The 20,067-nt window shown below is 45.1% G+C and overlaps 1 protein-coding gene across 7 annotated transcripts in view; it reads left to right on the top strand.

Moving 5' to 3' along the window:
* Window positions 1-20,067, top strand: part of LOC149364270 (uncharacterized) — a 48,829-nt gene that overhangs the window by 1,955 nt on the left and 26,807 nt on the right. For 3 of the 7 annotated variants that reach the window (XM_089574205.1, XM_089574208.1, XM_089574209.1), the window contains exons 2-11: window positions 2,736-3,704; window positions 7,113-7,292; window positions 11,802-12,016; window positions 13,588-13,681; window positions 13,987-14,076; window positions 15,041-15,132; window positions 15,254-15,331; window positions 15,480-15,659; window positions 16,528-16,644; window positions 17,906-17,962. In XM_089574205.1, coding sequence (XP_089430331.1) covers window positions 2,736-3,704; window positions 7,113-7,292; window positions 11,802-12,016; window positions 13,588-13,681; window positions 13,987-14,076; window positions 15,041-15,132; window positions 15,254-15,331; window positions 15,480-15,659; window positions 16,528-16,644; window positions 17,906-17,962 — 2,072 coding nt within the window. The remainder of the gene's footprint in view (window positions 1-2,735; window positions 3,705-7,112; window positions 7,293-11,801; window positions 12,017-13,587; window positions 13,682-13,986; window positions 14,077-15,040; window positions 15,133-15,253; window positions 15,332-15,479; window positions 15,660-16,527; window positions 16,645-17,905; window positions 17,963-20,067) is intronic. The other 4 variants (XM_089574211.1, XM_089574206.1, XM_089574207.1 and 1 more) reach the window with 4 other exon arrangements.

Below are 20,067 nucleotides of genomic sequence, written 5' to 3'. Positions count from 1 at the left end.
CGACGCCAATTACGCCGATTAAAATTCCGCCGAGGAGTGAAGCCGCTGCCGCGCGTGATATCGGCGGCGGCGTCGCGTTGCGCTCGCGGCCCTGTGCTTGCCTGGCCAGCGGCGTCGCTTTGAAGAACGAGCTTTCACGCTTTGCGCCGGCACCGCGACGCGTTTTCCCGCTGGCTTCCTGTCTCTGCCTTTTCCTTACTTTTTACTTTTGATTATGCCGTCCAAAAACTTTGTTTTTGTTTTGCACCTCATTTCGCGGCCTCCCAGCAACGCTGTTGCTTGAATACATTTTATCCGATTTAGTGAGGAAAAAAAAACAAACAAAAAAACAGGCGAAGGAGTGAGCGTGGATTAGTGCAGGATCAAAACAGCTGAGAGTTCTTGTTTTCTACTTGTGAAAAGACGTAACGCCGGTCGATGTCGTGCGGCCGGTACATTGCATTGTAATTTTGCCTTCTGAGAGCATGGACCTTCGAGAGCAAGGACCTTCGGAGAAGGCATTATTAGTTCTAATTTCTTCCCATTGTGAGCCCAGACTAGAAGTGCCCTGCAACTCTTTTTTGGCTTTAAATGCCCACCACTCTATGGAAAGACCTTGCGCAAAAACATGTGTGTCAATAAAAAAATCGTCTTTCGTTTTTACTAACCTGGTTCTCTGACAAATTACCTTGCGCAAAAACATATGTGTCAATAAAAAAATCGTCTTTCGTTTTTACGAACCTGGTTCTCTGACAAATTTTTCTTGCATGGATGAAATGATGGCACTGTTTCTTTATTGGTTACGTGTTTAAGTAAACGTGTTTGTTTTATGACTGCAGTTATTATAGAGAGGCTTTTTGAAATAATTCTATGTTTGTATTTTTTCATGCACTGCAAGCTGCCGTTATTAACTTTTGTTTATCACACACAAAACATCCATATTCGTGCATTACACGGAAACATGTGTGCTGTTTATTGGTTTTGTTTTAAGTACATACTATCATTTCCTAGTGCTTCCTGTCCATTTCACTCCTATAAAAGGTTACACATATCTAGAGACATCCTGTTGAAATTTTTGTCAACTGCTGTTTGCTGTAGTGCTTAGCATGTAGCATTAGGTTCAGTTCTGCTGGTGATAATTGCTATTTTGGCGAGATAATTCCTATGTTCCACCATTGCACTTGCACATTTAATAGAAGCTATCATGCTGCATCCTCATAATTTTCTGAAGTAGTTAGATTTCAAAAATTAGCCTATTGTATCAAACACCTATGTTTTTGAACTCTTGTCTACTGTGTTGGATAGAAATTTTAATTTTCAGTAAGGCAAAGGGGTGTAAAAAGCTATATAGTTTGGGGAAATTATGATAGAAAAATAGTGGGGCACACTCCTCGCTAGTTGTAATAGAGCCTCATTTCATGAAACCTTTCTTTTTTAAATTTCTCAGTTTTTTTATTCTCCTGACTAGAGTCATTCACTTTCAGTTCAGATTCTCGCATTTGTGAAATAAATTTGCATGCTGAATTTTATTTTAAGAAGGTTCTCAGTGACATGAATTAACACTGAGATGGTTTCTTGCATCCGTCACACAAACAAAGCATAAACCATCTTGAGTGATTGTTGACTAGGATTCAGATGTCCCATGCAAAAGCTGCATTGGACTTCGAAAGTCCTGTAGACATGCCTAGTTCTCATGAAAAATTTGCGCTTCATGTGGTAGTGCCAGGCATCAGTTTTGATAACTACACAAATTACGGATGCAGGCAGACATTCATGGCATTAAAGAAGCTATGAAGTTTGGCTTGTTCATTGTGAAAAAGCCTGATGCCAGTATAAAGTAGGAGTTGTTAAAATTTTTCAGCTGCTAGAGAGCCTAACTGCTGGAGGCATGTGCTGGAGCTGGTAGCGACTGTGTGCCACGATTGTGACGGCGAAGTCATGCGATGCAGTTGGCATTGCATGAGGAGTGCCGTTGTAGTGCACAGGAAGATTGTTGACATACTGTTAAAAAGCAGTGCTTTGAGAAATAGTTTTTCATGGAAGCTAATTTCATGCCTTTTTTATTCAATAACATTCCTGCTTTTGTGAACAAAGTTCTAGTCCCCACGGGCTTTATTTTGTTGAATTGGGCTTCGTCTGTATGGAATACTCTCAGCAGGATTGAGCTTTGGTTTTTTAGAAAAGACGCTTGTAACGTGGATAAAAGCGAGAAAAAAGTTAGAACAGTCACAGAAGACTAGCCAGTAGCTTTCGTAATACTGAAGTAGTTTTTTTTGCAAGTTGGGACGTGAAAATTGGCACGTTTGCTGCTAGTGCGCAGCATCACACAGCCTGGATGGCAAATCTCGTTTGATAAATCTCGGCAGCAGCTGTTTTACTTCACATTAGTCCTTGGTGCCTTTCAGTCCTGGTCTTTGTTTGGCAGGCATTCTTGATGGCCCCATGGAAAATGTGAACCGTTGATGTTTTTTTTTTTTTTTTGGGGACCGCTTAGGCATAGCTTTTGTTCTAGTGTTGAAATTTTAGGGGCTGCTTGCTTAGACCAGGGGCAGCACTCAGTGAAATGGTGCAGTGGTCCTTCTTGTGTTCTAAAACACATGTGAGGAAGGAAGGTTTTTTTGTAGCACCAGAAATGCCAGAAAAACCTGGCTGCATATGAAGACTGTTTGGGTGCAAGGTGCAACATGCATGCTTTTGGCATAGGTGTCGATCAGAGAAACTCCGCAGTAATCGCCGTTTGTGTGGCTTCTGTGCAGTTTCTGCTTGGAGGCCGTGCCATGAGTTTCCGGAAGCGGCCCCGTCCGGGGAGCGTCTCTTAAGCCTGGCTGGGGCAGCAATGTCTGCCAAGGCCCCGTACTACTACAGTGAGCTGGGGCCCGACAAGAGCCCCCTGGGGGCGCCGCCACCCCCTGACGAGCCGGCGGGGCTCAACAATGGCGGCACCCCTCCCCCAGGCTCTTCTGAGTCGGCAGCTGCAGACACGTCGCCCATCATCGACCAGGGCGGCGGCTTCTTCAACCCCTTGCTGTCCATTGAGCCTGATGTATCAGTGCCAGACACACCACCCAAGCATGTCTCCGGAGGCAGTAACAACAACAAGAAAAAGAAAAAGGGCAAGAAGAAGGGCGGTTCACCGAGCAAATCCAATGGTATCTACGGCACCACCACAGCGTATGCCCGCCAGCTGCTATTCGGCTCAAGCAAGTCTAATAACGGGAACGACAAGAAGAATCGCCGCGGCTCCGAACCTAACATCTACGAGGAGATAACGGACGCCGAGGAACAGTATGCGGCAGCACGGAGTGAGCAGTGCTTGCGGGCTGGCGGGGCGCCGACCATCCCGCGGCGGCCACGGCCACCGCCTTATGACGGTGCACCGCCGCACGTGCGTGACGAAGTGACACGGGTGCACCGCACGCATGCACACATTCTCGAGAACCTCAACCTCGATGTGGAGACGATGTTGATGCCGGATGCGGTGCCGCAGAGCGAGGTGCGGTGTGGGGGGGAGCAGCAGCGGGGGAGCAGTGGGGACTATGGGACGCTGGGGACCAAGCTGGGACGGCCGGTGGGTGACCCCCACCACCACCACCATCCGCACACCACCTGGAGACGTGTGATGAACGAGTACGTCGAACACCGGTCGGCACCGGCAGAGCTGCAGGGTGGCACGCTGCCGGCCAGGGCATCCAAGTTGCACCGCATCCCATACGCTAGTCACAAAAGTGAGTCACCACCCTCTCTCTTCTTTTTTTGTTTTGTCGCTTGCCTTACTTTGATGACAGTGCAGTGTGTGGCAATATATCTCGGATTGTGATGGCATTTTTTTAAATCTATGGCTGAGCTTGCGGTGCAATTCATTTAGCCGCTTAGTAAAAGGACACTCAGGACAGTGCCATTCAGTTTCTGTTCTGAGTGAAAATTGATTGTTTAGCTCACAATGGCTGTGCTGATGTTTGTTTTGCAGCAAGTGCTCATTTGACTCGTGACGTCAAAGCCGAATAGGACCCTGTGATCAGTGTTTAGAAGTGAACGGTAGACTAGCCTAGCTTCAAAGATCCGCGTGAAAAAATAAGTCTTGGTATCACCGCCATTTGCCTGTGTAAATGCTCAGTAGCGGTAGTACCTTTGTTTCATTTTTTATTCTTTATTATCTGATAAAAGCTCTGTTTCCATTGAAACTAGCTGCATATTCATTAGAATGCACTAATCGATCCATGCGGGCCGGCTTTTGTATTCAAGTGTCCTTTTAAGGCCAGATATACAGGGCGTGTGAGCGACACTTTTGTTGTTGAGCTTTCTCACTAAAAAAAAAAAAAAAAAAGAGTTTATTCTTTGTGCGCCTGCATGCACTGAAGTACAAGGCCCTTCAGACTGCAGCTGAGGGAGTATTTCCACATGTTCGAATGACTGGTTGGTGCATTCGTTGTATTTGGAGTGTTGTAAGAATTGTTCGTGGTAGTGGTCGTGCTTGTGTTGCTAGCATTCGCTGCAGTTCTAAAAACCAGCCTGAAGTGAATCTGTGCCTTGTGTTGGGTGGCATGCACTACCATGTTTGTGATGCGAAATGGTGAAGAGCCTTCTGCTAACCTGTTTTCGGCTGATATTTTTATTAACTCGCATTAAGATGTGTACAGCGGAAGCTCATTGTGACTATGCGCAATCTGAGCGTTTCTTAGTACAGCCAACTTCTGACCACTCCTGCTGTGTCTCGCGTTTAAGACAGCAGTGCTTTTTAGTAAATCAATAACTTTCTCAGGTACATCCTAAGTGGTCATGACATTTTACAACCACTTACAACCATGTTGTGACATTTCATTTCCAACTTTGGAAAGCATTGCTTCTCTTTGCTGCATATTTATCCACCTCTGCATAAAGTCTCTAACCCAAAAACCCTTGCTCACTTTTGCATCTGACTCTCCTGCAGATAATGCGGGCATACTAGGCAGCATGCGTGCCTGTCTCCTTCTTTTTTCTTTTCTGTTCTTTTTTTCTTTGGTGGTGGTGGTGTTGTGGATACTGTTGCTGCTGTTTTGGAAGAGTGGGTTATAATGCTGTGCAGAATTTTACTGCTTCTTTATTTTATTTATTTATTATTTTTTTGGCAAGAGAAGATGGCAGGATATAGTGAGCCTGTGGAATTTCTTGGGAATTTTTTTTAGTTGCCTGTGTTTTTTAAGGGTTACCTTGTTAAGGAGTATAGACACCTAACTTTTGGGTATGTGCTTTCTTCTTTGTAATGGTGCATAAGGCATTATTATGCATGGATTATTACCAAGTAGCATTCTCCTACGACCGCTAAATATTTTATAATCAAATTTCTCTGTCGTGCTGTTTTGGTTTCAACAGCTGAATGATGACTGTGATGTCAAAGTGTGGTTTAGGTCACGTGAGGTGTAAAAAGCTGCAATATAATCGTTCCTTCTTCATTCCTTGTCATTCTGGCTCTTGAGGAAGGCTGGCTTCAGCATTGTAGAGATATAAAACGATGAAGCAGCGATCATGTCGCAGTTTTACCATGCCTCATGTGATATAAAACCACACTTAGACGTCACAGTCATCTTTCGGCTCCCGAAACTGAAACCAAAACAGCATGGCAGAAAAATTTGATTATAAATTCGAATATCGCATGCTGAATCATGCATAGTAGTGTCTTCTTCCGCATCATTTTAGAGAGGAAAACATGCCACCAAAATTAACTGTCTATACTCCTTTAACATTTGTGTCCGAAGGAAGGGTTAATAACATGTCTGTTTCAGGCTTTCCTTTTTGATTCGTTAGCCTGAGGTGTGTAAAGCCTAGTCTAGTCAGGCCTGTTGAGGTGTTCGCATCGAGGCTATGGAATTGTTTTTTCGGGCTGAGTTGTGTCTATCTCGCATTTATAGACTAGTTGGGCTGCAAATTAGGCGCGGAAGTTAACAAGCACCATTCTTTATTCACTTGAGGCAGTTAGCTGCTCACGTCTTGATTGTTGTAGTAAAGTTGGCCTTTGTCCTTTAGTCAGTGCTAGCAGTGATTTCGACTGTTGCATGCATTTCACAGAAAAACGTATGTAAATTCTGTGGTAGTTCAGGCGGTTTCAGTGGGGATAACTATTTCTTCTTTGTTAGACTAAAAATATGAGGAGTTTATCTCATGACTCCAGGGAGGTTTTTTTTAGGCAGAGTGCATTTTACTGATCTAGTAAACACCCTGGCCTTCACCCAGGAGAACTCTCTAGGTTCTTCCAGGGGTCTTATTACATTGTTCAAGGACTGAAACACACACGGGCCTAGGACAGATAAGCATTTCACTGAGTGCTTAGCATAAGCATTTCACAACAGTGTTCCTTTGTGATGTGAGAAGTCCTCAGCATAGCTGCCGACCACAACCAGGAATGTTTACCGTTGCAATCGTCTTTCAAGCAGTACTTGCTGTGTATAGTTACTGGTTAAGTATCCTCTCTATAGAGAATTGTAATACATGGCGTAGTTTATATAATTGAGATTGGTGTGTATAGCCACTTAAAGACATATTTCAGATTTGAGGAGGTAAAGCTCTGTAACTCAAAACACTCTCTATGCCTCAACTGAAGCAGCTAATGGGTCTAAGCATCTACAACGTGTGAATTGTGCATTGGTGATATCACTAACTAGGTGACAATGTGGACCGACCTGCTCTTAGCATTACTGGTATGGGCATAGCTCCTGTTGTCATAGCTACAATGTGAAAAACAGGATGAACAGCAAGTTGCAGACTCACCACTGAACTTGCATCTCATGCTTTAAGGTCGGTGCAGTGTCTGTTGTTTTTTTTTTCTCATAGCGTTCTTCGTGCTGTTTTTGCTTGTGTAGTTATGAGCCAACTGGCCCAGCTAACTTCCTTATTGTCATCATAGTTTACGAGAGGGCAGACAAGGGATGGAAACAGGGGGCACTGTTGCATGATCTGTTTCCACGTATAGTGAAGTTCTTTGGTTGAACTTATCGGCTGCACGGGGGCCTCTCGAGTAAAGCGTTTGGTGTCCTTGGTGTCCTTGGCCGAGGGGTGTTGTTTCTGGGAATGGTGGTGGTCCTTGCTAATGTCCCTCCTCCTCCTGCTCTTCCTCCTCCTCCTCGGGGGTGTTGGGTGTGCTGTGCATTGGCAACCCTCAGCATTCCAGCCTTGCCAATCGGCCCCGCCGCCCCCTCCCGCTGGGTCAGCGTCCGCCAGCCCATACGGGCGCGCGGTGCTGCCCAGTGGCAGTGAAGCGGGCGCCGCGCCCACGCCCGAGCCTCTGTACATGCTCTACGACGACACGCACAAGCGGAGAACCACACCGCTGCTTGCCGCAGGTTGGTGGTGGGACACACTCTCTCTCCCTTTCTTCTCTCTCTCTCGCTCGCCCTCTGTGCAGACCCCGTTCTCTCTGCCCTTCTCTCTCTGCCTTGCACCGTTGCCTTTTCTGTGCCTGTTTGTCCTCAGCGTGCAGTTCCTTGTTCTGTGGAAAGCAGGGACGAAAGGAAAGTTTTCTAAGTTTTTAGAAAAGCCATAACAAAAAGACAGCAATAAAGAAGTGGAGTAAAGCACTTGTTGACACTGTGAGCAGGATCGACAAGATCTGATTCATGTACAAAGTTGGCGTCCAGTTTTGCAGTATTCGAGGGAACAGAATATGTGGAGCCGCGGGATAGCTCTCACAGAACACTCGTTCTAACCAGTGTGCGCCTAGGACCGTGGGTGCTAAGTCTGGTCTTTTTATCTTTCGGATAACCTAAACGCAGAGCTGGCTTTGGCTTTGTGCTTTGGTGGTCATAAAGTCCTATCTGTGTGCTTCAAGCAACTGCCGGAACTGTGGCTGTAGCGTATTGTGCTAGCAGAGGTTCTGTGCAGATTACTTCTGACAGGGCGGCTTGTTTTTGTGCATTACTGCTGCCCACAAGAGTGGAAGAATTGAAAAAAAAAAATACAGAACAACCCAAACTGACTTTCTCTATGGGGAGTAGGATGATGTGATGCTGGGTGCCGGCACATGTCGCTGGTCTCCACCCCACTCCCCCCCACCAACTTGTAGTGGGTATTAGGTATGACAATCTGATTAGCTCTGGGCAATTACATGTTCATGCCCTGTCTGAAATCGCCCACAGCAGGTTTGCCAAGTGTAGACCTTGTGCTAGTCTAGAGAGTTAAACGGCTTCCGCCAGGCTGTTTTTTTTTTTTTTTCCGGTGAGCACTGCTAGAGCACTTCGTTATAGTTGAGGATTGTGTTGCACTGTGTTGCAGTGTGGAGCTGGGCTGCGCACTTCATCCTCTCTCATCTTGCCACTGTACTCCGCGCATGCTGCTTCATGATTCTTCCTGTCTTGCGCATTGTCAGCTTCAAGCATGGTTTGAACTTTCTGTGAAGCATGCAGATCTGCCTGATGTTTTCTCTGGCTGACTTTTTACTAATACGATATCAGGTGCGAAATCAAGTGTCCAGTGTTCACTGATTCAAAGTCAGCTGCAGGCAGCTGCAGCATGTAGGCAACCACTTGTAAGTAGCTTTTGAGAAAGGAGGACTTGTGGCATGTTGTCATGCACGCATGTTTTTTTTTTTGTAGTTTTTGTTTCTACTTTTCTACAAATTTATGTGCAGAGTGTCCTTGGGCGAAGTGTCTTAACCACTTTTCTTACTTGTGCTGACCTTGAAACTTTGTATTTCTTGTTTGGGCCTCATATTTTATCATTTTCTGAAGTTAACTCCTATGGTTTGGTGCGTATGATATTATTGTGCCCTGTAAGTGTGAAACGCGACAGGTTTTTGTTGGGTTATGTTTACTTTCATGTAACTTCTAGCAGTCAGTCTTCGTCAGTCCGGCAAGCTGCAGCTTTGAACTAGCTTTACCTGGCAGTTTTGTCGAAGGGACTTCTAGTTTATCTCTAATCAAGTTTGGCTCTAGTTATATGGAACTGTCATGAACTCTGGTGAACAGTTAATGCATGTCTCGCTCTTTTAATAGAAAAGAAAAAAGGGGGGGGGGGGGGGATTGTCGTTGGGTGTACATATTGTTGCACTGTGAATAATTTTGTTTGAGCAAGAGTTTTCTGGTTTGCAACATTCTTCTTGGAAATTTTTGCAGCTGTAGTGGCACTGCATAATTTATAGGCTTCTCTTTTCCTTTGAAGTCACGGTTTAAATGATGATGAATGCTTTCTTTCCGCTACCAGCCAAGTGACTGTGATTATATATAGTTGCGCGAGAGCTCTTGCAGTAAATTGGAAGAAACCAATACAGAATGAAAACCGTATCCACTGGGCACACATTAAACTGGGAGGTGTAAGTGGCAGCTTTCATGAGAGCTGCCGGAGATAAAGCGTTGTACACAAACAGCTCTCACACTGCTCGGTTGCCTCTCCTCTGATCAGAGCCAGCCGTTGTGGCCAATTGGCACTTGACCTAGAAAGGGGAGCAGGGTCATTTGTCTGAGACCCTCGGGAAGTGGCGAGAGCTGGGCGAGATCGCAGCTCGCATATGTTTTTCAGCTGCAGTGTTTATGGCAGTGAAGGCTGTTTTTTTTTTCTCTTTCAACTTTTTTGTCTGACTCTTTCATTGTTTTCATTAACTATCATGTGAAGTTACAACGTACAGGCTGGGCAGCCAGTACATTTTTCTCACTTGCGTGTGGTGACAAAGCAGTGCCCTTTGTCTTGTATAAGCACTTAGCAGCAGAACGCTAGCTTCGGAAGCTGGCTTAGACCGTAATCATTGCACTTAATGCCTAATGTTAATCTAGGAACGTAAAAAAGAGGAGGGTTATCGCAGAATCAAAAAGATGTTTTGATGTTCAGAACGGACAGCTGTACTTAATGCAGATAACTAAAAAGTTATTGTTCTCCTGTGTTGTTAACAGCTAATTACCTCCTTCTTGATTCTGCAGGATTTTCTTTTCAGTTGACAGTAGCTTTGGCTTGACTTAGTTTCAGTAGTGGCTCTAATTATGCCATTCTATAATTTTCGATGCAGCAGTGGTGTTATAACTGTATCATACTGTAAATTTCAGTACACCAGTAATTGTAGGTTATAATTGCAGAACGATTTCAATTTCTCTTCTGCACTTATTGCCACTTTTTTTCTTTTAACTCTCAAATCCAATCAAGTGGCACGTCAATTTTTTTTTGCTTTCTTTTCATTATGCAGGAACCTTCCTTTTCATTGAGTTGTTGCCAACAGAATTCCGTTAACGCGTTCATTAGTTGCCGAGGCCTGCAATATTGTGGCGATGATAAGATTGAAAAGTACTGTGCATTGGCATCGACCCGTGATATCTTCAGTTTCAGTTGTGGGGACAGTTGTAATGGGCACATGCCAGGTGATAATTGGGCCTTAAAAGACAAAGGGGTCGATGGTGTTCTCATTAAAATGATGCTAATCTACTCATGCTTGTTTTATCAGGGTCACAGCTTTCTGCCGGTAGATACTGAATTGTCTTTCTGGCCATTCCTGCACACCAGTCTGCTGTGAAAGAGCAAGAAAAGGTCAACAAAGCACTGAGCATTTCAACAGGACATAACGAGCGAAACGGTAGCTGTCATGCTTGCTCTAGTTTGTGATGCCCGACTTACGCAAAGGCATTTGTTTTTTTCCTTTGGGGGTGGAAATTCTAAAAGGAACAGTTGTATAGCCTTTGTCGCTTGTGTTCCAGTTTTATTTTTGAGGCTAAACGCTTTAATGCACCTCATAAATGTCATTCTGTTGGTTGAGACATTAATTCCGCTTGCTTACAATTAAGGATTAACTCCTATTGGCTCATTTAAAACATCTCTATTCTTCATTAGAGAGTATCCCTCTCTGTCATTTATAGTGCGGGCCTTGCCAAGTGTTGCTCCGTTGCAAAAATGCAGAACCACACTTGGGGTCGCATTTTACCTTCTTTTTAACACAACCTCACATTAATCTTTGGTCAGGGATGGCTACCACATGATTAACAACGCTTGGTCGCTTGTAATTTTCAGTTTTCTGTCTTCAGTTCTGCAGGGAAAGAAGGCTAGTGCAGCATTTGTGCTGTGCCTCTCAGAAAAGTTGAAACAGCTTGCAGGGTCACTTCTCAGCCTAGCTTTCCTGGAGTAATTAGAATTCAGGCACCTGCCTATTTTGACGACTACATGTCAACAAGCGCACAGCTAAGCTTCCGTTTCTGAAAAATTACAAGTAGTATGCAGTTGAAACACTCGGCGCTTATCACAAAGGGCATTGACTGCACAGTAAAGTAGGTGTAGTATCGAGAGGGAGAAAAGGAGGCACTATTTCATCTTTCACACAGCAGCATTGGGAATTTTTGGGACTCCAGTAAACTGCTTTATGCGTTGACACGGCTTTAAAAACAAAATCACTTGACTGTCGGAAAATAGCGTGCACCTTCACTTGTGGCAGCGGCATGGAGTATAACTCTGTCTCTTAATAATCATAATTTATTTATTTATTATCAATACCTCAAATGCCCCAGAAATAGGGTATTACATGAGGGATGGGCTTAAGGTTCCACTAATGAGAGATTGGATGGCAGCCTTGAAGTGCAGTGGATCGGAGTGGTGCACGGAGTCGATTAGCAGGCTGTTCCAGTCTCGAGCAGTACTTCATTCGTATTAAATCTGGTGTGTCATGATTGGGGGTACGTTAGTTGGTGCCGTAATGTTCTGCTGACAGAAATATATTACCTGTGGTTGCACCTGTCCCAACACTTTGTATGTATTAAAGGTCGGTGGGTTGGAAAAGAAGGGTGGCGGTTTAGTATCTGTTGGCGTGGTGCATATCTTGCAACCACTTTGCTGGCCAGAGAGAGTCGGCAGTGGAGTGGCTAACGAGGGAGGCTGGATCCCACCAGATGCAGGGATGCGTCCCGAGGACAACATCTACGAGGAAGTGGACATCTACCGGCGAGACACCATCACCTGCGAAGACGGCTACAGCGCGGCTGGTTCAGAACTTGGCCTCGACCATTCGGAGAGCTCGGAGGAGGGTGACATCACGGGCAGAGTGCGGCGAGGCTCGCGATTGGGCAGCACCAGCAAGCCAGGAAAAAAGCGGAAGGATTCCGATGTGAGTACATCAGATTGGTATAAAGACAGCGGACACTGTGGTTCTAATGTGAAACTTTTTAGCTGTCTTCTAGATTTTTTCTGGGCCCTGTTTCTGGTTTTCTGTTTTCTTTTTTGTATTGTCATCTAATGATAGGCGGCGTAGGCTATCAGGAGTTATTGCTTTGTGCTTCATGATTTTGTACAGCGAATCTTTCATTTTGCATTGTGTTCTCTGAGTTTTTCTCGATAACCATGCCATAATATTTTTGACTTATATTGTAACGTAATTTATCCCTTTCCGGCCCTGCCCACATAAATGTTTAGATACAAAAAAGTCTGTTTTGGACCATATGGCAAAAATATATGCGTTGTGGCCCAGCCCACTCATTTATGAGCAAACCCGTCTCACTAATTCGGGAAAGCACCCATAAAGGGGCCTTTCATCACTTCGTCAAAAGGTCATGATGAGTCACTGGTCACTGACCATGGTCAAACAAAAACAAAAATGACGTTTCGGGAGCGCTACGGCTCCCTTGACCATGGTCAGTGACCAGTGAATCTCATCAAGCCATGATTCCTGACCAGACGGTATGCCGTCGAACACTTGACTACGTCAAAAGGTCATACAATTGAAGACTTCCGGAGTGATGTTGAAAGTTCCTTGCACGCTGTGAGAAGTGTGATGTTTACTTGTGTTTGACCATGTTAACGAAGGTGCTTTACATCATTTTAAGCTGAAGTTAGTTTCCTGCAACTTGATGCGCCCTTGATCTCTGCTCTGGTGACAGTTTCATCAACAAAGGCCCAACTCACTTATAGGTCTGGGTTCAGTCTCGCATTTAAGCAATGGATTTTCTGGTATTTTAATTGTAGATATTATGCCAGGCAAACTTAAAGAGCAATAGTTGCACGAAGAAATTGGAGCTTCCCCTTTTTGGTGTCTTTATGGTCCTGAAAGGGGTAAATAATTGACTTTGTCCTGAATGTACATGTCTCGTCTTTGTGCTTTTCTTGTGCTGGCCAGATGGTTAGATCTAGGGATTATGCCATCCCATCTTTCACGCGTAGCTTCATTTTCTTCAAGGGCTTTCAACAGCCAAACTGTAGCAGCGAGGATCAGCAGTAAGCATGAGCCAACATTGTAGTGTTATAATAAGGGAGTAATTACTCATTGGCATCCACCCAAGCGCAGCCATACGGCTACAAAGGAAAGCTGTACAGCTTCCTCAGAAACTTCATAGTTAAAGAAAAATTCGTCCTGGTCCGGGGTTCGAACCCGAGACCACCGCTTCACTGGAGCAGTCGCTCTACCAACTGAGCTAACCGGGACGGCAAGCTTATGGTAGGGCTCGAAGTGGGAACAGTGTTGGTCAAATGTTTAGGGGAATCCCCCGAGGTGGAGTTTTACTCCACAAATTTACTCCACCTTGGGGGATTCCCCTAAACATTTGACCAACACTGTAGTGTTATATTTAATTGAAGTGATCCAGAAATGGCTTATAAAGTTGTTTTTAAGTGCATGTTTGGTGTGCATGGTTATGAATGCCTGAGAGTTGTTTTCACAACTTCTTGTCATTCAATCTTGCACAGCTGACCAGCAGCTTCACACGCTTCTTCTCCACCCGGCGGAAAGATTTTGATTCTGACAAGTTGGGGAGCCGCATGGGAAGCCGCCAGTTGTCAGGTGAGTGTCAGCATTTCCAAACCAGGCATTCATCTGCAGCATAGTAATCTCCCGGTTTGAATATAGCGGCATGGTTTTTGATTCTCTTTATCTAATTATTCCTTTATCAGTTCAGCTGCTCTTAATGACTGACTTTAATCGAAATACATTGAGACTGGTGATTTTTGTTTGAATGGACAGAGCCCTGATTCAAGAGGAATTGGAAAGTTAGCTATTGGAGACAGAATTGAGATTTATATTGGAAGGAAGGCGTATGAAAAGCACGTTTTTAACCTTCAACAACATGATTGTTTTTTGCCTCGTAGTTGTTGATGGTGGGTTCCTGGCAATGCCATACTTCGCTGCCACTACACTGTTTGAGCTGTTTGTGCCCAACTCAACTAATCTGTATGGAGGTAACCACCTTTGCCTTCATGCAGGGCCTCTCATTTTCCCCACTGAGTTGCATTGTTAGAGTTGGCAAAAACTTGTGAGGGCGGTTTGTTGGTTCGAACATGGTGGTACAATGGCCATTGATTGAAAAAATTTGACAGGAAGGAATTGGTGGTGTACTGCCGCAGCTGTGTGGTCATCAGTGCCACACTGTCTTGTACCTTTGATGTGCTCTTCATGTTGGCTGCGAAACCTGGCCTTATTCGGACCGTACAGCACCCTATGAATGTCACACTCTTAGCTGCTTTCAACTGAGAAAGTTCCTTTTTCTGGGTGTGGCTTTAGATAAAAAAGCAAGAAATTCAGAATTTTATTATTGTTTATGGTTTTTTGAGGAAAAGGAAATGGTGCAGTAACTGTCTCACATCTTAGTGGACACCTCAACCATTGACCATCCCGTAAGGGTAGCGAGGGAGATGGGAGTGAAATAAAAAAGAGGTGCCATAGTGGAGGGTTTGAGAATAATTTCGACCACCTGGGGATCTTTAACGTGCATTGACATCGCACAGCACACGGGTGCCTTTGGCGTTTGACCTCCATTGAAACGTGACCACCATTTTGCCTCCAGACTTCTCCCCCTAAATGCATTTGACCTCTTCAGTTGCTTTGGATTTGTCAAAATAAACCGGAGGTACAAGTCAGCTGAATTTTAGTAATCATAAGCCAAACCAACGCTAAATCCGATATATATTTTTTTACTGGTGTGCGCGAGGGCAACAAATCGTGCTACAAACAGGAGGGTTGAGGTGAATTCATAGTAGTCAAGTGATTTAGGTTCCTTTCCTGTGGTCATCACATCCCGGATCTTGCTGCTTTGCCAGTCTCTCACTGATGCCAGCATTTGGTCAGCCACCCATAAGTGTTCGTGCAGAGAGAATCCTACGGTTATCACCAGTTGATGTTTAATGCTTGTGTTTGTCTTCGCAGAGGATGAAGGCTATGGTGATGTGAAAGCTCCCAAAAAGCAGAGACCACCGCTGACCCTACCCGCCGTGCCTCCTGGCCTTACGCCTGAGCAGGCAAGTGCCTCCTCTGACCTTCCTTCTTTTAATTTTTTTTTTTCATCTTGTCTGCATATTTCTCCTAGTTGTTCACCATTACATGTATGCTTACAGTATCCGTGCTATTCTTTGCTTCCAGATCAAGAGGCGACTCATTGTAAATAACATTGTTGAAAGTGAAAACTCTTACGTTGGATCTCTTCAGAGGCTCATACTTGTGAGTACACTTCCAAGCTTTGCCGCCATTTGGCTTGTCCTAGACTGCACGATGCTTTGACTCGGCACAGCATCCTGTTCATGAGTATGTTTCGTACGCAATAAATCGTCACAAGTGGTGATGTCACTGGCCTGACTTGCAACTGCAGGACTTCAAGCGTCCGCTGATGGCCAGCCAGCCCCCGCTGGTGAGCCAGCGAAAAGTGGACACCATGTTCTTCCGGCTGGAGGAGATCCTGCAGTGCCACACGCTCTTTGGCATCGCCCTCACGCAGTGCGTCTGCGAGTGGGACCAGCAGGAGCGCATCGGCGAGGTCTTCCTCGCTTCGGTGAGCGCCACCTCTTGCTCTTTCCCACCCCGTTCTCCTTCGGCCTGCACTGCCAGTATTCTTTTTCAAATGGTGCACCTCCTTTGCACAGCTGTTGTTGTACAATGGCTCTTAGTGGGATTGATTCAGCTGTTTAATGTTCACTTGACCAGTTTTAAGGAAGAAGGTATAGCAAAAGCGTAAGTAGGTGCAACCGGTGGGTGGTTTCCACAAGAACCACCGGAAGGGTAGTTACCCTGGAAAAAGGAGAGTATGACAAGAGCGTAGGAATGCATAACTGGGGGGTGCTCACCATGGAAGAAGGAGGAAGAGTATGGCAAGAGTGGAGGAATGCAGCACAGTCCATCCGCAGCAGCTGCGGCAAAACTAACTGCCCAAGTTAGGTCGTGGGTTCGGATCCCACCGGCGGCATGTGGTTGTTTTTTCTTCTGCTTTTCTAAATCAATTAGCTTTAAGCGATAACATATTCAGTAATATAAATTGATCAACACCACAAAATAAATAAATTAATTAAAAATCCCCTGTGCCCCTTGGTTTCTGTGGCTGTTGGCTTCTCTCATGCCCAAGGAGAGGGTCATCGATGGCGCTGCCTGCCTAGAGCAGTGGACTGGAGAGCTAGTTGAAAAATGTGTATATAGTATGCAGAGAACTAAAAAGTGCGCTTCAGAAATATACACATATGAAGTCTCTCTCATGTTCTCTCTACCGCAACTATGAATACCTTGGCAGCTGTCGCTGAATCTTGCATTACACAGTGGTAACCATCATGCGACTTTTTTCTGCCTATAAGCTTTGGTGAGATGGACCAACAGTACTCCTGTTGCTGACAGCACCGTTCTTTCTTTTTGTACAATCTGGATCCTTTCAGTTCTCAAAGCCCATCGTACTGGACATCTACAGTGACTTCATCAACAACTTCAGCTTAGCCATGGAGACGGCAAAGCAGGCAGCTAAAAGCAAATCTGCCTTTGCAGAGTTTCTCAAGGTATGTCAGGCTTTTTCTTTTCTTTTTTTTTTATGTGCACTGTTAGACACATTAATGGTGCTTTGTGGCTGTGCTGAAGATTTTCATGCCATGTCTGTTGAGTAGGTGTTCCCGCACAGATACATTGCTCCCCCAGGCTCTTTGCCTGTTGACCAAGGAGATGGGAATTGTGCTGGAATTTTCAGGTTCTTTGATAATGTTATTGATTCACATGTATTGTATACATTTTAAACTTATTACCAGGCATGCTATTCTTGTGTCACTACATTGCGGTTCGAGCAGCATGATAGGGAAAAAAAAATTTCGAAGCTTGTTAGGCCTTTCCTTTGATGCAGAAGAAGGAAACGGTGCATTTTATTCCTTCTGTGTCCTAAATTATCACTTAAATACAAATCTGGTGGGCCTGTGCAGAGTCTGTGCTGGTTAGCCACACGTCGCTAATTTATGCCGCATTAGTTTGCATAGTCACGGAAAGTTATTACAGCAGTGTTATATGCCGATGGGGCACCTCTGAGGATGCGACTTTGGCTGCATGCCAGCTGTTTGGAGGTGTGAAGAAGAGAGCAGGAGCCTGCCACAAGTTAATTTCAGAACGCCTTAATAACTATCTTTTTGCATACCGTAAATGTTCTTACATTAGCCCTGTTGGAGACAGCTGTGCCTGCACTGATACTTCCAACTGTTGGAGAGATGCTTCGCAGTACCTCCTGTGAAATCATGTTCAGGCCGCCGCGGTGGCTCAGCGGTTATGGTGCTCGGCTGCTGTCCCGAAAGACGCGGGTTCGATCCCGGCCGCGGCGGCTAGAATTTCTTTGGAGGAGAAATTCTAGAGGCCCGTGTACTGTGCGATGTCGGTGCACGTTAAAGAACCCCAGGTGGTCGAAATTTCCGGAGCCCTCCACTACGGCGTCTCTCATAGCCTTAGTCGCTTTGGGACGTTAAACCCCATAAACCAAACCATAAACCAACCGAAATCATGTTCAGGTTCATCAAGTGCGTGGTTTGAATGCTTCAGTGGAATGTGGTGCATGGAGAGTTTTCCCGACATGCATAAATGCCCTTTGCGGCAGTGAGGCACCAATTCCTTGACCTTGCGCCATGCGAGTGATGCAGTGTCAGCTGAGATGCCAGTTTATTGGTGGTCATGTTGTGGTTGCAGGTTTTGCTGTTGCTCTCGTCCGTTGCCCACTTTGGTTGAGTGTAAGAAAATTGTTCCCTGTGTGCCTTCTCTCTCTCTCGTTTTCGTTTGTGACGCTCTCAGTCGCGCGCCCCGCCGCCTTCAGAAGAAGGATCGGGCTCGGGAAGGGATCCTTGCAAGGTGAGGAGTGTGTCGGGAAGAAAAAAAAAAAAAAACGAGAGAATGCAGCGAACATTGGAGGAGATGCATCGCTCCTCCATCGTCCCGTCCTGCAATGCACTCGAATGCTGCCCCATCTACTGCACTGTCGTGTGTGCCATACATGTGGCCTGCGGAGTTGTTCTCCAAACCCTCTCCACCAGACACGCCCTGGCTGACCCTCAAGGCACATCCTGTCACCCTTCAGTTCATACTTCCTGTTGCTTGTTTTCAGTTTTGGTTTTTCACTGTTCCTCGTTTTATTTGGCACCCACCGTTATTTTTTAAGTTGTTTCCTGCGTCAGCATACGACATACAGAGACAGCTCATGCTGAAATGTGTCCCCGAGACCACTGGCTTTCCTGCTGTGCTAGCCTTCGTGTCATGGCACTGCCTTTACGTTTTGTCACCGTTATCCGAATGCTCTGATTTGTAACGGGCTGTTGCAATATTCTACGTTTTGTCACCGTTTTCCGAATGCTCTGATTTGTAACTGGCTGTTGCAATATTCTGGCTGTAGGGGAGTTTTTATTATCTGACTGGCCTTGCTTCTTTTGAATCTGTCTATAGTGGTGGTTCATCCCTTCTTAATTGCTGTGTTATTTGCATGTTCTGAAAGCAGCTCCAAGACCCTTTTTTCAGAGTTGCTCAGTGTTTTGATTATGATAAGGCACTGCTTGGAATTGCCTGCGTTGAGAATTTTTCAAAACCAATTTATATTAAGGAACTTACAAATCAGAAAAATGCCATCAGTGAGTGCCATCACAAAATGCCATCAGTTTTCGATGCTTTGCGTTGTTCTTATTATGGTTTAAGCTGCACGTATGTGCTGCTACTGTGAGATGCCTGAGGTTGTTAGCCCAGGGAATGCGCTTTATATTTTCCTTTGTTCTTTGCTCACATGCCTAACATTCTTGTGGCCGGTTAAGGGGGGACACTGGTCTTGAAAAGAAAATTTTATTAATTTAGCCATAGTTATGAAATTTTCAGGGCACATGTATTTTTGTGCGCTGATTCTAGATATGTCATTCAATTTCATGTAAAACAATTCCTTGAGCACTTATGCACTTTTTATGCAAGTATTTTGCGAAGAGTTTTGAAGAAAATTTGCTGCGGGAAACTTGCTGAAATGTATGCCATTGGGTTCTCTTGACACCAAGGAATACAATAAGGTTAAAATTATCATCCTGGCTCTCATAGAATTTGAGTAATAGGGTACTGAAGCTTCCACTTCAGAAACAGGAATACACACTTTCCGTCTCATTTCTGAAGCGACAACTTCAAAACTCTATAACTTAAGTTCTATGATAGGCAGGAAGACAATTTCACCCTTATTGTATTCCTTGGTGTCAAGAGAACCCAATGGCATATATTTCAGCGAGTTTCCCACAGCAAATTTTCTTCAAAACTCTTCGCAAAATACTAGCATAAAAAGTGCATAAATGCTCAAGGAATTGTTTTACATGAAATTAGAGATATTTAGAATCAGCGCACAAAAATACATATTCCCGGAAGATTTTGTAACTGTGACTTCATTAATAAAATTTTTTTTTTCAAGACCAGTGTCCCCCCTTAAAGGCCGGGATACATGCGACGTTTTTTCCGACGACATTCGCGCGGCAGAAAACGTCGCGGCGGCGCGACGCCGGGCTGGAGATACATGGAGCGTTGAAGCGGCGGCGCGCCGCTGCGCATCCCTCGACGCGAAAGCAAATGTGATCAACAAGTGGCAAACACCAACTGTGCAAGGAGGTCTGTGAGAACAGCGACGCTGACCATTCTGTTAAAATCAGGAAAGTTTCACTTCGACACCACTGTACAAAATTTAGCACGGGCGCTTAAGTATCTATAAAGATTTTCGTGCTCGAATGCATGCCGTCGCGTACCTTTCGACGCCCGCTCAGCCGCGGACACCAGCGGCTGCGGTTTTCTTCGACACATTCGCTTCAGGGAGGGAGCGCAGGCATTCCTATCCAAGATTCGGCCGTGTACTCCAAAAAAAGCGACATTTCAAGCCTGATGAAGCGTTTATTTTCACGACAATAACATTCCCGTGCCAAAAACACTGCGTAGCTCGACGGCCGTGG

This window comes from Amblyomma mixtum, chromosome 2 (assembly GCF_055824585.1).
Source record: "Amblyomma mixtum isolate Tamu chromosome 2, ASM5582458v1, whole genome shotgun sequence".
NCBI classification, from domain to species: domain Eukaryota; kingdom Metazoa; phylum Arthropoda; class Arachnida; order Ixodida; family Ixodidae; genus Amblyomma; species Amblyomma mixtum.
The sequence above is the reverse complement of the archived record's forward strand: the minus strand, read 5'-3'. Positions and strand labels throughout refer to the sequence as shown.